The following is a 23,651-nucleotide window of genomic DNA, read 5'->3' as shown; positions in this document are numbered from 1 at the left end:
AAATCATGAACATTGCCAATCCTAATACTAACTTCTTTGCCCCAGTCGTCATTTCTTCTGTCGGCTGCTTCCATAATAGCATCTTTAACTTGAATGGTTTCGACGCGATGTCCACTCTCACGCTCGCTCACAAGTTTTTTTACTCCGTCTCTTTAAAAATTCATCTGATGTACACTCATGTCCAAAATTACTGTCGCATATCTATAAATATGTTGTTGTAGGAATATAATTTGATAACGAATTCGCCCAGTATTTCTTACAATGTTAGTATGTGTACAATTGGCAAAGATAAGTATGTGGCAAATTTCATGTCAAAGAGCAGTAAATACGAACAATAAAACTAAAATAAAACTTTCTTGTCCACTTAGCAACATTTTGTTTTACTCATTCTAATTTTCGTATTTATAATTAATTTTCTATGAAATTTACCACAAATATACATTTGCCGATTATACACCAAGTATCAGTATTAATAGTACTCTGCAAAATCATTATCAAATTATATTCTTATAAGAAGACAGTTATAGACATGCGACAATAATTTTGGACATGAGTGTACATTGTCTACAAAACAGACAGGCTTCTTGAAAATTAAATCTTAGTACTTCTGAATTAAGGGTTAGGTGATGAAGTACGCTGTGATAGCAACGCTTTGCTACTTTTTGTTTTTGTGAAAACTTTTTTACATTTTTCAGGAAGGATTAACACTTGTCAGTCCCTTAAGTTGGCATTCGTTTCCACCTTTCACTTTAATATACAAGAAAAATCACTAAAACAAAAAGTATCAGAAAATTTTCGTTAAGGTTCTACTACAAAGCGATGCTGAAAGAAAAATGCGTAATTTGCCACCCCTATAACATCTAAACGGTGCATCCCAGAGAAAAAATGAAGAGAACATTTCTTGTAGAGAATTTAATGTAGATTATTTTTTGTAATAACATCTTTTGCTCTAAAATGCTTTTCATGCGAGATATTTACAAAAAACTAATTTTTGGGGCCATATTTCTAAGATGGCGGCCAAATCCGGGGTGGTAGAGTGGTGCAAAATTAGTATGTTGTTACGGACACTTATATAAAGAAAATAAAATTTGTTCCAGCTTTCCACCATTTTTATCCTTATTCAATCCTTCATTGACTGGCCTAAATGTGCGTCACGAAGAATGAACCGGATAGTGCCGCACTAGTGAAATCACACCATGCTTAGGTATGTCATTATTTTTCAATTTTAATTGTAATTCAATTTACAGGTTTTGTTGAATTTGTATTTTTCTGATATTTTAATAAGCAGTTCTTATTAGTTTCATATTTTACCTCTTTCATTTGAATTGATTTTTAAGTAACTCTGCACCTGTTGAAAATTTTTAGTAGACCTATTTTGTTGTTGTTCTTAGCAGTATGTATACAAATAGAAATATACGTATCAGAACAAAATTCAAAATATTTAAAAATATTTCCCGGTATTATATTCTAATTATCTCTCTCTTCCGCTTATCTTTGCGACCTCTATGAAATCTCTCCCAAATCCCGGATACAATTCCCGATAGCAGAGCAATAAAACTCGAACACATTGCGATGGTTTGGATTCTGTCAAGCTATATATTCACTTTCAGTGGCAGAACTAACGAGCCCACAATGTGGGCAGGGGACAGCAAAAGGGGGCCCATTTAAGTTTCGAAGGCATGGTGGCAACAACATTTACAGTAAAGAATTCCGATTTTTTCCATTTCTCCAGAACTTTCTTTAAAATGTTCCCTGATACGTAATTAGCCATACAGACTTTCCAAGTTCATGGAAAACAAAAACAACAACAAAAAAGACAAGGATGATACACAGATAATATATTTTTCTCCTACTGAACTAGAATAATTAATAATATAAAATCAAATGCAACATATTTTATTATGAAATAGGAATTTCTGTACAAGCAGGAAATTAAACATTTTGCCTTAAACTTGAATCTGTAATATTAGTCACATTTCTTAAATCACTCTCTACATGATATCTTCGTTTCATGTTAAAATATAATTCGTATGGCTTTTTTTTTTGTGTGTGTGTGTGTATGTGTGTGTGTGTGCGGAAGGTAAATAAGGCAAGATGCGATGTTCGTCCTCATTGCAGCTCTTCTTGAAGAAGGGTTGCCATTACCCAGGGTACTAGGGGTCTATCGCTACCTGATCGGATGTATGCTTGCTAGAGTTTAGGTTAGCATAAAGGCAAAAGATGGGGAAACCACGTTTAAACTCCGTAACATTATATGGATCCATGAGCAAACTTCGACCTGCAACTTCAGGTGGGAGTCCGGGTAGTTTCGATCACCTAGGGTACATATGCAAGCTTGCAACATGGAGTGATTTTACCCTCTTATTTTTTGCCGATCTCCATCTGAAAACATACGCTTATTCCGTAAGTTGGAAGACGGAACATACAAAGCTCCATGAAAATCTGATAAGCAAATGCAAGTTATCATGGAACAGAGAAGATAGGCAGACACACAAATGCCGGTTAAGTAGAATAGCATAGACTAGCTGCTAAGCGAAGCTTCACCGTAACTCTTACTTGGATAATATATTAATTGTCACCAACACACATATACCACACTTTTAAAACAATCTATAATAATAATCTCCCGTCTTGCTAGTTAATTGTACATTCATTCAAAGTCACAACAACATGAATCTGAGAAAAAATACGAGTAAAGGAAGTTTTTTACTTACTAACAATGGGCCTGGGATGTCATTCTTACAAACTTCATCTAAAGGAACTCCAAATTTGACTCTGTAACGAAAAGAAAGAAAAATAGATAATTAATGGCCCAGTACAATTTCCACCTTCTATAAAGTTTGTTCTTGGAGATTTTTCCTGAGAGTGTAAAATAAAATATAATTAATACGGTAGTAGTTACTCATGATACTATGCATTGTATAGGGAGGGGCGTATTAATCTTTCCAATTTCATAAACACATTGTTTGAGATAGGGAGGGAGTAGTGGTGGTGGTGATGGTATTTTTAAGCGCGTCATAGCATGCAATTTTATACGAAATTTGTTTTACTTGTATTTTTATTATCATTTTATTTATAGTGCACACAATGGCCTGGTCGGGAGAACATCGTGCGTTCGTTGTAGAAGTTTCCAGTAGTCATTTTCTTCTGGATTGGCATGATCCCATTCCCACTGGACTACCAATTAGAAAATAGACATCAAATTTTAAGGCGACATCATCTGCACTGGAACAGAAATTTCCAGGGCGGACCAGGACTTCAACGTTGGTGGCAAATGTGTCTTGAAATCCTCAAGCGTTCAGCATGTCAGAACCTGGATTATCTTGATTGTCTACACCTGGATTATCTGCCCACAGCAGTGCTGGGCAAAATAGGTAAGCAAACCTATTTGAAACATGAAATACAAAAATAGTATCACAAAATGTATTTAAAATGCAAAATACGTATTTCAAATACATTTGCAAAATACAAAATAGGTATCACTAATTTTATACACAGTCTGCAAAGTATTTGTATTGACTATGGTTCATCTAATAGTTTAGACATCAAACAATCATTTTCTTTGCACTAACCAACATCAAACACTTCCATTAGGCCTACATCAAACATTATTCTTTCATTTAAGAAAATGCTTATTCGCTCTCAGCAAAAATTGTTTCTCGAACATTTTGTCACTCACTCATTCTGTGGGGTCTCATAATGAGGCCACCAAATGAGAAAAGTCACTCAACAGCTGCTGAACTTGGCACACATGTATTGAACTTTTTAAAATAATTTAAGAACAAGAGGGTACTTTACCAGTACACCCAGTAAAGTATCTGACTCCTCAAGGTACTGAAGACATTGTAACTGAGAAGCATTGGAGGACGCACAGATATTCTCCTCGTGATAGCTGGTGCCCGAGTCGAACAGATAATATTGTTCATCATTAAGATCATCTGCTTCCTCATTTGATGGTACAGTCTTGTCAGTTGAATGTTCATGGCGAATCTTTTTTTGTAAATGCATCCTTCACAGATGATCTGTTTTCTTTGGTAACCCACCTAAGTTTAAAAAACGAATGAATGACAGAAGCAAGGATAATATCATTTACTGATGATTCCAAGGTTAAATATTCATGGAATCTTTTGTCCATGCCTTTAACAATGCCTTCACTAGCGGATCACAGTACTTTAATGAACATAGTTCCAGTTTCTCCAGAACGTTCTTCATTCGAATAAGTTCTGGGATGAGCTTGCCATAAAAGGAAGAGTCAGACGATTAGGGTCGATCGAGTCCTTGTGCGATGGGCTCCATACAATTTAAGTATTCGTCACAGCCGAAATTAGAGATTTTAGCGACCAGGGCGAAGTGGAATTCGGCGAACCCCTACACTCATCTTATCAATCTTTTCCTTTTCCTTTTTTTTTTAATTACATATAAAAGAAGCAGCTTTTGTCGTTACACTACGCCGAATTTTTATCAAGCTGCTTGTACAGGCCATTGCGGTTGCAACAGCCAAAACTATTGTGTTCTTTTGCAAATAAGACTTGTTTTCAAGAGGCTTATTTTGGACTTTTCGTTAAGCTTGACAAAACTACTTTTGGTTCTATACAAATCCACTTGGGGAACAGTTATGGAAATTTACTACTCTCACAACGTTTCATACTATGAAATAAAATTTCAATACATTAGAAACTATGTGCTTTTAAAATGTTCGGAATGGGTGACAGCATTAATTTCCAGTAATAATTGTAAACTTTTGCAATTTTATTCTGCATGTGACAACATAAGTAACCTTTTAATTTCGATTCTTTTACTGTAAAAATATTCTGTGAAATGTAACGGAAATTCACAAGAAGCCTTCTTTGCGAATTTCTCAATGTTGACCGAAGAGGTAAAGAATATGTTTAATGTTTATATTTAAAATCCAAAATATAGTTTGGCTACTAAATATGTTTAAAAATATAGAAATTACTTAATTTTTTAATGAGCGAAAGTTCTGAATTTAAGGTTACTTATTATTAATTTAATTAACACATTAAAAATAAACTGACACACCCACCCACCCATATATGCGTGCATATGTTTTGTATGTAAAAATATCACAACTAGATACGTACGCACAAAAAATATCCTGGCTATAAGAGTAGTTGATGGAGAAATGATCCCAATAAATTCATATTCAAATTGACGTCATTTCATATGTCAATGAATGAAGAAAGAAAAAAAAACTGATAGTGATCAGTCTTTGAAAAAGACGAAATTTATTGGGTTAAGTTCTGACCCCTTAACCCTCTATTCTACAACTGATTGAATTTCATATTCCCACGCAAACAGCAGCTTGCGTGTGTCTTCACTCTTCTTATTTCCATACCTTCATTCTCACCGCCGTGATTAATCCGATTGGGTAGAAAAGCTTGATTAACTAAGCATTCATCACCATCAAAACGCCCAACATTTATTTCAGAGTTTTACTGTTTTAGAGTTTTTGAAAACGCTCCTGCGTACACATTCGACACCTTGTAGTGTATATAACATGGTCATATAATAATTTTCTTTAAGTAAAAGTAAAAACTTATCAATCTTATTGAAATGTTTGGGTTGCGATCGGAGCGAGCAAGAAAATTCTTAACATCTATTTCTTTGCAAACCCCCGCAAATATCAACAATATTGTTATAATAGGGCGCCAATATCTTTTCAGGACGACGCATCGTTACTCATTTCAAACACTTTTTTTTCCTTTCTTCTTGCTCGTTCGGCATCATCTTACTATCAGCGTCCGGGGCAACCACGCCCCTCGCCTCTCCGTAGCTACGGCTCTGATATTTGTCGAGAAATTCCAAACTCGTTATCTATAAAAGTGGGAATTCCCAGTGCAAGGGATACATCATTTAACTTAATTTTTACGTTTTGAAGCTTCATTAAACTATCAAAATAAGAATTCCACCTTGTACGGAAGGTATTGTGGGTACACATCAACAATATCTTTGAAAATTTCGTATGATTTCGGGGATTTCAACTGCAAGTTCCGCATCAACAGGCAATCTACAATGGTGCCACCACGTAATATTTATAACTGTTAGTTTCTGGTATACTGTGTGCATGTTCGTAAACTGTGTAATATTTTATTGCCAAGATCAGACCAATTTTGCATATTATCCAAAATAACAAAATACACTACAATACCTATTTCAAATATAAAATACAAAATTGTATTTTGTATTTTAAATAGGTATTTGAAATACATTCATTTGAAACAGGTCCCAGTACTGGCCCACAGGATGCAAGAGTTAATTGAAAGTGATTGTGAAATGAAGAAATTTACGCTACGACATTCTGCAGAATAGCCCTTCCACACCTGTTTTCAACTGTATTGACAAGGCCAACTTAAATAAAATTTCTACTACTGGTCTGTGAATAATGCTCGGAATCTTCATTAACGACCACTCAACAGCTTTCGACTGATGGTCTGATGCGCTGTTTCTGATTATGGTATTTGGGGTCTCTATTACTTCGAAGAAGATTGTGAAGTCGTTGCAGTGTCTTTTGCTCGATACTACTGCATGTTTGAAATTTTTCTTCGACAGAAATTGGTGAATTATTGGTAGATCATGACTAATAAGATACCTAATTTCAACAAGACGGTGCTATGACCCGCACCTCACGTCGTTCAATTGAGATTGTAAGATAAATGTTGACTGATATTTTCTCTTTGTAGGTTGATGTAAAGTGCCCCCCCCCCCCCAGATCTCCTGATATCTCAAAATGCAATTTCTGTGGAGCTACCGTAAGAAAAAAAAAAGTGTACACATATAGCCCTCGAACTATCGATGAAGGCTGCCATTACAGAAGAAATCAACTTTATTCCTCGGAATATAACTCACAGTCATGCCAAACTTCCAAAACAGCCTCCATCAGTATACTAAAAACGGAAGATTTGGAAGATATTAGAATACCAATTAAAATAAAACTGCATTTTATGTACTTCCAAATAATAAAATAATTTTGCCTGGATCTAGCTTTATTTTCATTCAACGCGTTTTTGAAGCCAGAAATTGCTGACGTCTCCAATAACATTCATTCAATGGAATCAGGAAGGTCAAGCAATGTTGTCTGTTGTATGTGTGTTCATATCAGAGGTAAACGGTTGAACAGTGTGAAATAAAATTTTGAACATACTCATAGTTAATACATGCCTTGAGTTGGACTTTTTATCATGTTATTTTGATTCAAGGCGTATCCTACGGAGGGTAAAGAGGGTTCAAAATTTATATACCTAAAAAAATATAATGTTACGAATCAGCAAAGATGAAACTCGGTATAAAACTCCTCATTAAAAATAAGCGGACACGGGTCCCAGTGTTTTTGAGAATTCCCGCTTTAAAGAGGGGAAGGATTTTTTTAAAATATAATTTCTTTATTCACATTGAAAGTGATATTTGGCCGTTGCTTGTTATGAATTAGAAAGTGTAATTTTGGGCTTTCGGCATATATGGCCATTTCAGCCCATCACGTATGAGCGATGAGTCTCGGCGATTACAGTACCCGAGGAAGTGGGAAAGGAAAGAGGCACCCTGGAAACTGTATGTCTGGTACCATCCAGGTGTTGCTTGGTATGAATGAATACTAAAAAAACATAATGGCTGACTTGAAAAGCTTTTAGACATTTCCGACCGCGTGTCTCCACCGCGAATCTAATCTAGAACCACCTTCAGGATCTTACGAGCTCGTCAAGTTAGGAAGATGAAATTCGGTATATAAACTTCTCATTAGAAATAAGAGGAAACATTTATTTATTTCTAGACACAACAGGCTACATAACCCAATTACAGTGTCCGTTACATGTATTAAGCGACTATAACACATTCATACATTCATATTATAATACCCTTATAGTTATAATGTAATTGCAATATCATTGATGTTCTTTTATCTACAATTATTTCTTATTACATTACCAAGAACTTCCTTGAATTGACTTACGCTGTTACTATTAATATCCAAATCCATTGTGTATTTTGTTAACCTATTGTAGGTTGTATTCAATCTCCATACTGGCAACCTCTTGTTTGCATTCGTGTGTAATCTGTCGCAATAGAAGAAAATGAAATTTTCAAGACGAGTTACATTTGTAGGAGTGCGTATTTTAAATTCTTGCAGTAAATTGGCGCAGTCGATTTTATTATTAAATAACTTATATAGAAACATCCTAGTTTTTTAAAAAAGATTTCCGCTTTAAGCGGGAGAGAGGGACATTTTCTATAATGTCCTTCTTCACACTGAATGTGATGTTTCTTGTTGTTTGTGATCGCATCACGGGGAACAGTTGAACAGTTATATGAATTTTGGAACATAGCTAACAAGGGAACATTCCGATTTGCTGAGAATGATTGCTAGCACTGGATTCAGCATCAAAAGAAACAGAAAGAAAGAGGGTGTTTAATGGCAGACCGTATACAGGGTGGGAGATTAATAAGGGCAAAGTGCGAAGATAGGACACAGAAAATGTCTAGAAATGGCATGTTTATTTTAAATCGAGTAGAGGAATTGAGGTCAAATGTTGGATATGATGAATGCCTGTAGAGCTCCACTGAATAGGTGTAATGTGAATCATGAGGGACATCTGAAAAGCCGCCATGTTGGAATTAGTGCAAGAATATACGGGAAAGGGATCATGTGGCATATGGCTCTTGACACACACCGTCTATTAAAATCAATAATGGCAAATACAGTTTGAGACCTTTGTAACACGTTCCACGCTATGGCAATGTAGCAATACTGTCATACAGGTGACGTTAATGAGGACCAACCACTAACATGAATGAGACCACTTTCCAGGCAACAAACATCCTGATCCACCCAATATTTGTTCATATGCTGGTGAAAGTGCAAATATGACCAAGGACAACCTGAAATAATTCATGACAGACGGTTTCTGGCCTTCTATAGAGCAGATAAAACTGCTGCTCCTCGTTGATTCATGGAGAACCAATAAAAATGAAGAGTTGGTGCAGAAACCGAACAATGTATGACTTACCCGACTCCTTATCGTTTCGGAAAACATTTCAGTTTTATTTAAATCTTGGAAAAGAGGTTAATCTATACATATGACGATATCATTCCAAATGTTTAGAATATATGAACTGGTAGAGTATATAGTTATCCTGGGAGGAGGGTGGGGGGGGGGGAGAAAACGAAGGGATTTTTACTGAAATTAAAAATTGTAGTATGCTGGTACGAACCCTACGCAGAAATTTACTTCGGAGGAGGGGTCCAAATTCAATATGAAGATAAATTACTTTCAAATTTGTAAAATCACCTCTAATATTAGACTAAATTTACAGAAAAGTGGTAATTTCAGGTTGAAATGTTCGAACTACGACGACAACACCTGTGTACGTCCCTAGTAGTATGTCATTTATACCGATTTGAGTTTATCTAATTATGCAAACGTAACCGAAGCTCGAAGAAACTGTATTAACGACTGCTTGAGGCACGGGAAAAAAGTGAAAATTTATTCTATGAAACACAATAGAAGGAAGATTAATAATAATAATAATAATAATGAATTTGTTATGTATCCCCTCTCATTGTATATTTCTGGCTACGCCTATGTACCTAGGTATAATTAAATCGTTAGTCCTTTCATTGATTAAGAACACCAATCACAAGAATAGTATGTATCGTTCGCAATCGATGAAACTAGTGTTGCCCATGAGAAATGAGAGTCATTCGATTTTAACAAATTTGTATGGTGGAAGATACAAGAAGTGCATTTTTATGTTCAAGAAGAAACGAAACACATGGCAATACTGTACTTTTTGACGAGCTTCAAGAAACCCACCCCAACAAATTTCACAAGTCTGATAGTCAACCATAATTCATCCAAGTCTTAGATCTCGGATATTTATTTATTATACAGAGTTATGGGCATTACCAGCATCTTTGACCTTAAGCCAGTCACATTAGAGGGATAACGTCCCTCGACGAACACACAATCGGTAAACTTTCTCTAGAACCTTTTGAAAATGTTGGTGTCCCTCTTATGGCCAAACATTGAAATTTCGAAGGTAATTGACCTATTTTATCTTCTTTGATACGGCTTTATCATTGAATGAGTACAGAATTTATTACTTTTTTCCATAAGAGACAAGTGTATTTTTGCACCAATCTTAAATTTTAGGAGGGGTACATTTATTATTGTCATATCAATAATTGGTAATTGTTCTTAAAATTGGGTGGTATCCCATTTTTTGGGTAAATCATTGTCAAATATTAGTATGATCACGTGGTCACCTATTAACCTATGATGGGATTATGGGTCCAGGACATTGGTACATTGATACGTTCCTCTTAAACTTTGTAGGATAATTTGAGAATTGTCAAAATGAAATTACGTCATTGGTCTTGAATACACCCGCCTATGGGCCAAAATATAAACGTAAGCAATACGTTGTACCACGTGATTGTTCTTGATGAAGTAGTGTACAGCGATCATTTCCTTTGTTGTGGTACTTCTTAAGTTTGAGTACACACTTCTAGACAACAATTGGTTCTGCTAAGGTAAACAATTGACGAAGATTGACCTCATTGAACATATAATTATATGGTTAATTCTAAGACTTAGGTATATCGAGAGATGTACGTAGGACCATTCTTTATATTTGGAAATTGTGATAAAATTTTAGCATGAGGCGCGAAATTTGAAACAATATTTTAAACTTTAGTCACAGCTCATAGTCTAAGATCATTGGTGGTGGTTGATTTTACCTTGAGCTTTAGAAATCTGATAGCTAACCTTATTGAATCTTATGACTCATAGTCTAAAGGCAATACATGATACCTGATATGCTACAACACTTTGAAATTTAGTCACTAGGTGATGTAATCTGATCACTGACAAAGTTATTGTTTATGCAATTTGATTGGCTGATCACTATCTTTCGTGCAATCTGATTGGTTGATGATTTTCAAATCTTTGTGACTGGTTGATCACTATCTTTCACGCAATCTGATTGGTTGATGATTTTCAAATCTTTGCTGCATTCAGTTTTGTTTTGTTTAACATTTATCGATTACTGTTTAAAAGTCTTGGTTTGAACATTTTCGCTCAACATTTTGCACTTACTGATAAATATGATTAAAACCGTTTATTTGTTACTCGAATAGTTAAAACCCAGATAAAGTTTGACGGTTAACCGTGAAACGTAAATTTTTTAAGTTTGAAATTTTTTTCAAAAATTTTAGTTTGAAATTTTTTTTTGAAATTTTTGTTTGTAATTTTTTTTTGTTTGAAACCTTTTGTTTGATATTTCTGTTTGGAAAATTTTGGTTTGACTTTTTTTTTTAAGTCTGTGCACTCAGTAAAGAACAGTTTCGTAACTGTTTAGAACAACATCTGGCAACATTGTTTATCATGATGCAATAGTACACGTCAGAACATGGGGTTGTACTTGAAAAACACATATCATTGAAATTGATCATTTTATTAAACTGCACTGGCTAATCACATACATCCATACCAGATAAAGGATCTGGATATTGTCGATACAGTGTATTTTGAACTTCTTGCACTAGTTTGTCTTTAGCATATACTTTTAATTCCAATTGAAGTAAAAATTTTGTTTGAAAATTTTTTGTTTGAAATTTCTGTTTGTAAAATTTTTTTGTTTGAAACATTTTTGTTTGAAATTTTTTAAGTTTGTGCACTCATTAGTAAAGAACCGTTTCGAACTATTTAGAACAAAAAAATCTGGCAACATCGTTTATCATGATGCAATAGCAGACGTCAGAACATGGTAATGCAACGTCATCAGTTTTGCATCATCGTTCGAGTTAGTATTCTTCATAATGTCATCATGGCTACTTGTCTACAGTTTCTAAACTCACGTGATGTGATGAAATCATCTACCAAGATTACTGATTTACAACAGAGTGTACCTTATAGGATCTTAGCTAGCCAAATAATCCCAAAAGTTTGGATTAAGAATCATAGTGAAGCTTGAAAATGAAAAGAATATTATTTTACCAGCAAGATATTTACCCGTGGAAGCATCAAAACAAAAAGAAATATTACGTTTCTTAAACACTGGATCTGTACGTATCTTTATGCTATAAAAGACTCGTTGGACGGAGTCATCAATTTGAATTTAGTACACAGCCTGATCTGTGAATTTGGTTTTGTCAGCAATTGTGATGAAATCATCAATGCAAACGTCAGCAAATTTCGTGTCAGCTCCTGAAATCATTCGAGCAGGTGCGTTTCAGCAGGAAAGATGTGTACTTCTAACGATAAAGAATTCCTCTTTGCAAGCTATTATCCAACAAATATATATTTAAATCAAAACACGTCATGGTTGGTATCTGTGCTACAACATTTGAACATGTGATTCGATTGGGCAAAGCAGAACAATTTGGTGTACAACTAAACTTTGATGAATGGCAGATATTATGTACACGAATCGACCAAATGAATGATTATTTTTATGAGCTAAATGTGACCATAGTCAAATCATTAGGATCAAATCATAAAGTTGTGCTGTGTACAGTTCTCGAGAAGATGGTGCTGTTACGTAAAAAGAGTACATTGCATGAAGCCCGCAACATGGTTTATCTAACGCAAACGGAATGAACCGAATTCATCAATGTATTCCAGTTTGTAAAACGTTCAGTGGAAGTGTGCAACAAAACAAGTATATTCCTGAAAAAGTACTATTTTCAGAAATGTGTTACGCATATTGTACAACATGTATCTAGATGGTGTGATGGTTGTCAACATCGTTCGTGGGTGCATACCTGTATTGATAAACAGTTTATTTGTGACAGTATATATATAATGTGTGTCGAATTCATAGTGTAGGCTCTGCATGTCTTCACAAAATGCTATGACCATGTGTGTACTACACGTGTTTGTAATAAACAAATACAACGCAGACAACAGTAACGAAGAGGAGTCGCCCACCATCGCCAACAGTCGGCAAGACTGAGATCACCGAAGGTAGCCGAAATTTTAGGGTAAAAGATGACAGCACACGTCGAGAAGCATTAATCTCTCCCGGTTTATCAAACTACCAAAAGCCCTAAGGTACCTGGCCATTCGGAGCACCTTACCACTCTCACGACACCTGGTCAATAGAGAGGAACCTTTCCTATAAGCCCTAAGACGCCTGGTCATTAGGTTACCTTTTTTCCCCTCACGACCCCGGTCACCGAGATACACCTAATCAAACAAACTCTCATTTCCTCTCACGACGCCTGGTCATTGGGTTCTTTCCACTTTCTTATCTAAAATATTAGAGGAAACTACTTATTGTAATATATTTCTGTACTCAAGAGGATGTTTTATAATGGAAAGGTGATGGAAAAGTCCAAACTCCTGTGTACCATGTTTTGTTCTACCCTACGTAAGTAGAGAATTTTACAAGTTTTCGGGGTCGCTGAGATGAACAATGACATTTCCGATGCCGTGCCCTGCAACATGGGGAAGGAAGGAAATATATAAGAATCATCGAAAATGACCGATATCAAAGAGCGCTTTAGTAATTATAAAAAGTGACTGACTAACGAAACATCTATTTTTTTTTCTTAATTTAACCCAGCGAAGCGGGTTATTGATGCTAGTACAATATAATAATCGAAACTAATAATCATTCGAGTAAACTTCTAAATGTACTACACTAAATTTAAATTGAATTTTGAAAAAAAGATGGAATGGTGGTAAAATTTAGAATGCTAGGAATAATGGCAGCAAGAGTTGATGTCTGACCACACATCAACCTGCTAAAAGCAGTCTGGTCAAGGACACTCCTTTGAGGACTACAAACCCTAAGCATATAATTATTATTGAATATAGTAGCAGTAGAAATAATAATATTACTACAATTTCACATGCTGACTGCTATTCAAAAATAAGTTGGATCGATCTTCAGTAAGTTTACGTTGGCGAAGAGAAACTATGTTACACAAAAGAATAAATAACGAACTCAAGTTTTTTCTTTGTTCAAAAATTATATTCTTTTACCAAAGACAGACACACAATGGTTGCAGTCCTACTTTGATAAGGAGAAAAAAATATCAGCAAATTTATGACGCTTCATTGTTTGATAAGTGTCCATGCAAATTAGTACGGTCTGATAAAGTACTTGAGTCTAATCTTACAAAATAACGGTCTGATGTGATTAGCCACAGAGCTGAAATTACTTTCAAGCGACTAGGAGAATCATGAATTCATCAGGTACGAAGTTGCTTTATGTAACAGTAGTCTTAGACTCATCCATTCCAACTTGAGTATAATTCTGATGATCTGATAAACATATTAAGGACATATTCCGTCTTGATATTTCGCCTTTTTATTTCAAGAATGACATGACTCAAAATTCTTAACTTTTCAGGAGAAGCGTTTGAAAGTTTCGAAACGCAATGAAAACAAATGGGCGCAAGGACGACAAAAAGTGCTCTCTAGCGTCCAGTTTTGGAAGCACATCTGTAAAGCTTTTACCAGAGATAAGACACCAAGATTAGCTTTAATTTTCTGCTCCTAAGTCAATAAGGGCGAGTTTTGAGTTATGTCTCTTGAAATAAACAGGCGATTTGCAGTATTTCGATCATCAATTAACATCAAATTAATGCTTTTAGATATCAGTGTTGGGCATATTTCAATTGAATTAATCCCTAAGTTTAATTGTTAGTTCCAAACAACAACTGAAGTAACCGTCAATTGTTAATTGCAGCTGGCCATTAATCAATGAGAATCAACTGCAATTAAACTATCAACTGGAAGTAATTACTGTGGAAAGCAATTGCAATTAAATTGTCATTCAATTGCAATTGAATAGTTTACAATTAATTCAATTGCAATTAATTTCCACAGCAATTACTTTCAACTGATTGATTAATCGCAATTGATTTCTACTGATTAACGGTCAAAGCTGTAGATATATATTTTCATATACCGCTTAAGTGACATATCATTTTAGGTACAGGAGTGAATCCTGGCCAAATTTAGGTTTTTATTACATTAATTTTCTGGAAAAGTTTACCTGTTTACCAGAAATACAGTATCTCACGAGCCCTTTAAGTTAGATGAAACTCGGTATATAATATATTCATTAATATAAAAGGACTCATGTTCTAGCAATTTTGAAAATTTCCGTTTTGAGGGAAGCAAAGTGGATTTTTCTACATAAATAAAAACGAATGTAGTTATGTTTAGCAGGCAACTCTCCTAGACTGCTTTACTAATTTCGTTGATTTTTCGGTATATGAATGGACCATGGCTTAACCTCAGGCTTTTATCACATTATCAGGATGAAAGGGGGGGGGGAGAGATAGTGCTTAATCTTTTCAGAACCGATAGGGATTTCAAGAAAATCGTAGACCTTTACTTTGGCAGCCCTAGCACCCATTCTAATTATTACAGGGACATGAACGATGCCTCGTTGTAAAGCTTATGAAACACAGAGTCCAACGAGCTAACTTTTGTACAATATACAAGATTTGTCACATAAATTCTAGATAGCCAAGAAATATTAAAACTAGACATACAATACTTTTAGGCCGTATTTATTAAATCTTCTTATAATGTCACATCAAATTTGGTATTACTATAGACTTTTATTCTCTTGTACAAACCTAGAGTGAACAAAGTGTGTCCAAATGCAGAAATTGAAGACGAGAGCTGTTATTGACTATCTCCACAACAAAGGTTTAAGGCCGCAGGAGATCCACGCCGACATACTTGCTACTTTAGGTGATAGTGACCCTTCATATGCCACAATGAAGAAATGGCCAGCCGAATTTAAGAGGGGGAGAAGCACTAGTAAAGGTGGCACTTGATCATGAAGACTTGTGGAAGCACTAACTCAGAAGAACATTGACTAAGTGCATGAAATCATCATGAATGATCGTCGAAAGACAATCAGGCAGATTGCTGAGACAGTGGACTTATCTACTGCAAGCGTTGGACCGAAATATCACTCAGCATCTGGGAATGAGCAAGGTTTCCGCTAGATGGGTGCCTTTTGATACCTGATCAAGACGCAACATTTCAAGGGAAATCTTCATCTCTTCCGTACAAATCCACATGCCTTTCACAGTCGATTCATAACAGTAAATGAGTCCATCATTACCACCTGGGTCCATCATTACCAAACAGAGTCCAAACAAAGTTCCAAGTAGTGGAAACACCCCTCATCGTCCCTCCGAAGAAGTCCATATCTTTGTTTTACGTCTCACGGTTATGCCGGCTAGGCTAAAGGGACGACGATGATGAGAACTGAATGAAATGGTGGAATGAAGAAAGTGGGAGGAAACGGGAGAACCCCGAGAAAACCCACGCACGCGGTGTTTGTCCACCACAAAGTTCACTTGGCGCGAATTGGGATCGAATCAGAGACCCCAAGCGCCATAGGTGAACGCTCTACCACTGAGCCACCCCGGCCCCTCCGAAGAAGTCCAGTCAGTGTCAGCTGGTAAAGTGATGGCTACAGTGTTCTGGGATTCGTAAGGGACAGTGATGGTGGATTATTTTTGAAATGGGCAAACAGTGCCTAGGGAGTACCAAGCAGGTCTTCTACGACAGCTGCGTAGTGATGAGCAAATGCAAGACCGAGACCAAGACCCGGGTGGTCTTGGTCTTGCACTGGAACCCTTGGCAGTTGCAAGTCTTGCTTTTAAGAAATCTTACTCTTTTCGTAGGTAAATTTTACTCTGGATATAAGGGATAATAAATTCTACAATGCGCCAATAGCAACGGAAATACAATGCATGTTTCTAAATGTAATATAGTTTACCTTCGTGTAAGTATGATGGTAGTGTCAACATAGGCGATGACCTTTACTTTTTAATGGGTGCCCACACTTCTCTACTTGTAAGAGAAATCACAACGTTTCGTAATCTTTTTATATTTTTAACAGATCCAATATTCCACTGGTTCCCAAACGGGGAGGTTACCCCCTGAGACGCATGAAAGAAAATCAAGACGGCATAAATTACTGAAATAACATGAATTGTAAAATTGTTTTTACATTCTAAAGGCATCAGATTTTTTTCTTTTCAACCACGATAAGCTAAGCATTGAACAAACTTCCAATTAAATATTGAGATTTTGTTTTATTGATTCCAACATGTACTCTATGGGGCAGAAATATGGACATTACGCAAAAGCTCTTTAAAGAATTGGAGGCTTTCGAAACGTGGGCATGAAGAAAAAAGAAGATAATTAGCTGGATTGAACGGAAAACGAATGAGAAGGTGTTAGAAATAGTAACAGAAGGATGAAAAAGAATTTTAGATGTAATTAAGAGGAGAAAGATTAACTGGTTGGGACATTGGCTGAAGAGGAACTGTATTATGAGGGACGTGCAAGAGGGTATGGTGGAAGGAGAGGGAGAGGATGAAGGAGACTGTAGTTGAAGGAAGCTATTAAAACAGAAAACTGCTGTCAACACGAAGAAACTAGTTGAGGACAACCGTACATTGACGCTTCTCAGTTGCAGCAAGTGACTCGCCAATAATGGCAGAAAACCTATGATGATGACGATGATGATACGTTTAGCAATATTGGCCAAAAAAGAGAAATAAAAATTAAAATAATAACGATTATAATCAAATCTCTTGACATTTAAGAATAATTTGAGTGAAAATTGAAAAGAGCTCAACTGTCTATGTCTTGTGCAAACTCAATTTACATAAATACTTTTCATTTATATTAGAAAGACAAAATAACAGCATCAAACTCCAAGTTTTTTTTAAATAACTACAAAATCACATCCCTTTCACTTGTGAATATTGATTATTTATTGAATTGTATAATGTTATATTGCTCAATAAACGATGTGCCGTATACACAAGGAAGCTAAAAGTTATATTGACAAACAATTATTCAACGTATAAGCATCCGCCAATGAAATCAAACTTGCGATCACATGCACGAAGTTTTTGTTAATGTCATGAAAATGTTATTTCGACATTAATTTTAAGAGTACACATTAAGAATTTTCAACGGATGCTTGAACCTCGGAGCAAAGGCCATGCCCATGTACTCGGAACCTATGGTGTACTAGATTACCGATGTTCAATACTACATTTCTTTTTTTAGTTTTGGAAGAAGAACTCCACTATTATGTTTTGAAATGAAATTAAATATCTAGTTTAACGTCTCACGATTATGCACCGAGGCTAAGGGAGACGGTGATGATAGGAAATGACTGAAATGGTGGAATGAAGAAAGTTGGAGGAAACGGGGAAATCCCGAGAAAAGTCCACGCACACGGTGTTTGCCTACCAAAAAAAGCTTACATGGAACAAGATGACGCTTGTGTGTGACTTGAAAACGAGCAATAACTACAGAAAACGCGAACCGATTCAGGAAACGACATACTGTAGCTATATGCTACAAGGGCAGATCGACTCACACGGATTGCATAAACTACTGGGAACACATTCACTCCAGCGGCATTTTTATTGAAGCCAAGAAAGTTCAAGTGAAAGATGTAATGATATTTCCCCTTTTTACATTCTATAAAAATTCAAGTAGTACCGGTACTTGTGCAAGACTCTTGCGTAAGAGTCTTCTTGGTCTTGGTCTTGGTTTTGCAACGGGATTCCTGGTCTTGGTCTTGCATGCAAGACTCTTGCAAAAACTGCAATACCAAGACTCTTGCGCTCATTACTACAGCTGCATGATAATATTAGGCAGAAGTGTCGTGGGTAATAGAGCAAGTGTGCTTCTGCTTCAAGACAATATTCCTAGCCACAAGTCAGTCATCGCAATGGCAGCAATTCACGATTGCGGCTACAAATTGGTCCACGACCCACCTTATTAGCCTGATTTGGTACCTTCTGACTCATCTCTTTCCAAAGTCCAAAAAGAAGTTGGAAGGTACTTCTTTTGACACTGATGGTGACGTCATGTATGGCGTAGATGAAATTTTACACGCCTTTTACTTTTTTTTAAACCAACGGTACTAACGCCTTTGAACATCGATGGGAAAATGTGTTGACTTGACAGGGAACTATGTTGAAAAGTATCACAATCCATAAACTCTCTGCTGCTCTGTTCATAGGTAGGCTTAGAACTTTAGGTTGTGGACATAAGATTTCCTCCATGGCTGAATAATTATGGTAGTATTAGAGATGGCGTGGGTCAATGAAAACCTGACCCACGACTTCTCGACCCACCAAAACCACCGTAATCAACTTTGACGCATGATCCACTCCCTTCTCTCAACTGAATAAAGAGTTTACACTTGTAATAACACAAGACTTTGAAATTATCACTAATCGGAGTTTGAATTTCTAGCGTCAATCGCTCAAACACCGCTGTTACAATACCTGTAGCTCTGACCTTCACGATAATTGGTACAGTTTGTGTCATGGGCCATATTACAATGAATTTCAATTTAATTATCATATGTAATTATTTCCTTGTTGAATTACTGATACTTTTCAGTGGAAAATAGGATGAAATATTAAAGTCTCAAATCAACGTAAAATAGGCTAACGTTAAAACAGTGTAAAATTCGACTGACTCGAAAGCCAAGTAGTAAGTCCTACTGCTATTATTACAATTACAAATATCAATATCCAAACGTGCCTGAAGTTTCTCTTTCCACTTAGATACACTCACCTCAGGTATGTAAATAGAAACAAATGCAAAAGGAAGAAAAATGGAGGCTCTGAATGTAAATCATGGACAAATTCACCAGTGTTCTAAAGATGCTGTCTACAATACACTGAGTGACCCACTCTGATCCACCGATCTACTCAATTCAGAGTGAGCCATAGTGGGTCACATCCTGTTGACCCACGAACCCATTCGATCTCCGCCTATTATCCCCTGTAATGACTAGCAAAACGTCATCCAGCTAAAGCCTTTTTTTAGATTAGGAAAGAAAAGTCTGAAGGGACCAGGCGTGAACAGGCGTGGTGCGAATCGAGTTTAAAACTGTATTCATAAATAGTTGCCACAGCAACTGCTGAGGTGTGATCTGGTGCTACTCTAGTCGGAGGCCTTTTATTCTGGATTTGAGCTCAGAGTTTTTCACAAGTATAACATAATATTATCCTGTAATGAATGGGCACTTTGAAGGTAATCAATCAATGCCACATCTTGGGAGTCCCAAGAAACAGATAGGCCTACCATCACCTTGCCAGTGGATACATTTGCTTTCTCTGATTTGCATGGACCAAGCCACTGAGAAGTTATCATCACGTTTCAGCACAATGCCAATGATGCCGCTAACATCTAACATGGTCTGGTAATGACTGGAAACGATCTGGTATGGTCGATTGAGTCATCGTTCACCTATTTCAGACCATGGGCCGTGTTCATGTGTCACAAAAGCCCATAAAAGCGCATGATCCTCGTTGTCTCCGTTCAAACGTGAAACATGGCGGCTCTATGATTCTATGGGTCGAAATACCCTTGTTTTCAGTGTGCCTTTCGCTGGCGCTTACCGATCACGTCACTGCCCGTGATTATGTCCTCAGTTTAGGGGACCATGTGCAACCTTTTGTTCAGATGTTGTTTCCGGGCAAATGGCACCCTATTCCCTAACGATAATGCTCCCATTCACATCTACCGACGGGGTAAGATCAGAATACATGTCCTACCGAGCATTGCTGTTTCGGTCCATGGCGCTTTTCCTAAAATCACAATACTTCACCAACCAACAGGAGGTGGAAACAGCAGAGACTGATATCTTTGCCCCTAAGGACAAGTAGTAGTATCGACGTGGAATCGAGGACCTGACAGAACGGTGACTGCAGACAGTCCAACACGACAGGCTGTACTTTGAATGTTAATTTAGTTTCACTGTACTGTAATAAATACAGTTATGCTGCGTTTCAGAACATTACAGTAAAATCATTAGAAGTGCACGTTCTTCACACTGAAGACTATACAACCTGCAATACAGTAAAGTATTTTGAGTTATCTAATTTGAAGGGCTTTTCAGAGAGAATACATTTGAACCTCCAGAACGTATGACCACCCTAATTCCACAGAATCGAAAAACGGCTTCGTACGCCACTAGATCTGGTGAAGATCTACCTGTATATAAAATTTTATGGCTCTAGGCAACTTCTCTCTATGCGAAAACCTGGTATCAGAGGACACATACACGTAGTATTCCATTCTTACGAGTCAGAAACCAACCACTACCACCATAAATTGCACGCCATTCTGAATTACTATGTATATAAAACTTAACGAAGGAAAGCAACCTACTCTACAACGTAATATTCCCACTAGCAAATAAAATCGATCGTTTCATTGCATGTGTTAGTGCTGCATGTGCCAACTTTCGCATTTTAAATAATTCACAGTATACTTATTTTTCTTGTACAATATTCATTACGGATATACAAGGCGTACAAAATGCTTGAGATGTACATAATGTACTTTCACTCACTGTCCTGACTAATCGATTATCTTTATTTCTTTTAATATTCCATGTACTACTTTAGAATATGGATTATAAGAAAGAAAGTTTTGATATATAGTTATTCTGTTAATCCTCAGAATGAGTATTTGAAAGATCGTAAGGTTCTGGTTATACAGATCAATCAATCTGAGAACTTTAAACTAGCATATTTCAGTTAAGTGAAACTCATTTGTATTTCAATATTTCTAATCTTACTACAAAACGACATATTAATTTCTCTGTCTTGTAACAGTGCAAGATGTTATGCAGCAGTAATTAAAGTAGTATATTTTATAAACTGCTACCTCCACGAAGACTGAAGTAAATTGTAAGCCCAAGAACGAAAACTTAAATACTGAATTTCATCGAACATAGTGACTCCTCCCCTCAACAATCTTGTTTGAAATAATGGTGGTAATCACTAAAAAACAACTATCTTATTAAATAAGTACATGGAGTCCTTTATACTCATATAGGGGAAAAAAGCGAGACAAATTCATTTCAAGTGAACATTTGGGTATATTCAGTGGGCTATGAACAAATAATTTTATATCCCATAGTTAACTTCAGAAAAATACACCGGATATCTTCGGAATAAAATGTATTAATATGAGCATAGTTTTCATGTAACTTTAGACGGGATGCCTTCTTGATTCTCTAAGAATTCAGAATTTTTCTTCTTACCTACAATGCTCAAAGAGCCATATGCTGAGCAATACAATTATTGTTGCCTATAACTTTTTTTTTCTCGTATTGTATGCCCACTATTTCTCATACGTGATACTTGAAACATTACTTTAAATGGAAATTGGACCAGGTTTCAACTGACTACACTTGTTGTTATAATATATTTATGCTGCCCTACGAATGGTCTCATACACGTATTTAAGCAGCCAAATTTCCAAATTACGTTCAAACAATTAATGCGAGGTGGAATGCAGGAAGCCTTCCTTGACCTTTGCAGTTTCCTTAACGGGTAACACCTGATGTGAATTTAGATTTTGCCTGCACAAGTTATAAAATGAACTGTTGGCTATAGAACTATGAATTATCATGCAAACTTACATTCCTCGCTGTAGAAAGTGAGCTAGGTGTACCTGTAAATGCTATAACATAAAGTTTTATAAACCTCTTAAAGACCAGAAATTTGGGTGGGCAGTTTATGACGTCATATTTGTTGGGCACCTAAATGTATGTCATACGAAACGCCTTTAAAAAAAAAACAATTATTAGCTCATATAGTAGCTTTTTTTTTTTTAAAAAAAAAAAGGAAGAAAAAGAGAGCTCAGCGAAGAGGCTTAACCTTCGGATATCAAGAAACTATCTAAAGATAATTCTGATCAGTATGGTTTCTAATTTTCATTATCTCCCAATCACAGTTGGAAAAATTAATGAAAATTTTTAACGGACTCAAAAATTAAGGCTAAGAAAACATCATAATTAAATAAAAAATTAATGCTAGAAAAAAAAGCAACCCTTAATATTAAATTAATTTTGAAATTATTTTTAATTAAGTTAAAATAAGTTTCACTACTATGCAATGAGAACTGTCAAAAAGTTACTGTTATACCTAATCTTACCATAAATACTGTCCCAAACTTTTACGTACAATGACACAAAATGGTTAGAGATATTTTAATATCCTAATAACATGAGTTGCATGGACGCATTACGAACCAAAATCTCTAATAATTATTCAAAGTTACTACCATTAGCGTGCACACAGCCCTTAAGTCTGTCACCACTTATCAATTGCACTATGCAACGTAACACATCAACTGGAAAATCTGCAGCTACCTTGCGAAGGGACCGCTTTAAACTTTCAATATTGGGATGTCTCTCCTTACAAGCCATCTGCTGAAGCTTGGACCACAATTTATAGTCTAAAGTGTTTAGATCTGGGCTTGCACAAGACCAATCTGAAATGGAAATGAAGTCCGGAACATTTGCCTCCAGTCATGGATGCGTATCCGTACTTTGTGTGTTGGGGTTGAGTCCTGTTGAAAGCTCCAGCTCTATCCATGGAAGAGGAAGTTGTGAGATCCTTCACTAGTCTCTCAAGCACTGTCTCCTGGTACACTTTGGCTGACGTTTTGTCTTCCCCCCCCCCCCCCCCCGTTTTCACAGAAATGCAACAACATTGTGTCCTCGTAGCTCACATCCCACCACACCATGACTGAAGCACGATACTGACCTCTCTGGATCCTTGGAGCTTTTTCACCAACTCCTCTATAGACTGAAAG

General features: G+C 36.3%; 1 protein-coding gene across 12 annotated transcripts in view; it reads right to left on the bottom strand.

The window, feature by feature from the left end:
* RhoGAP71E (Rho GTPase activating protein at 71E) overlaps nucleotides 1–23,651 on the bottom strand; it is a 398,447-nt gene that overhangs the window by 117,260 nt on the left and 257,536 nt on the right. For all 12 annotated transcript variants that reach the window (XR_014130685.1, XM_081751970.1, XM_081751966.1 and 9 more), the window contains one exon: nucleotides 2,715–2,775. Coding sequence is in view for 11 of the 12 variants with exons in the window: in XM_081751970.1 (XP_081608096.1) it covers nucleotides 2,715–2,775 (61 nt within the window). In the remaining variant the exon portion in view is untranslated. The remainder of the gene's footprint in view (nucleotides 1–2,714; nucleotides 2,776–23,651) is intronic.

Source organism: Thermobia domestica, chromosome 3, assembly GCF_964235325.1.
Source record: "Thermobia domestica chromosome 3, izTheDome1.hap1.1, whole genome shotgun sequence".
NCBI classification, from domain to species: domain Eukaryota; kingdom Metazoa; phylum Arthropoda; class Insecta; order Zygentoma; family Lepismatidae; genus Thermobia; species Thermobia domestica.
Note: the sequence above shows the minus strand (reverse complement) of the source record. Positions and strands in the feature narration are given on the sequence as shown.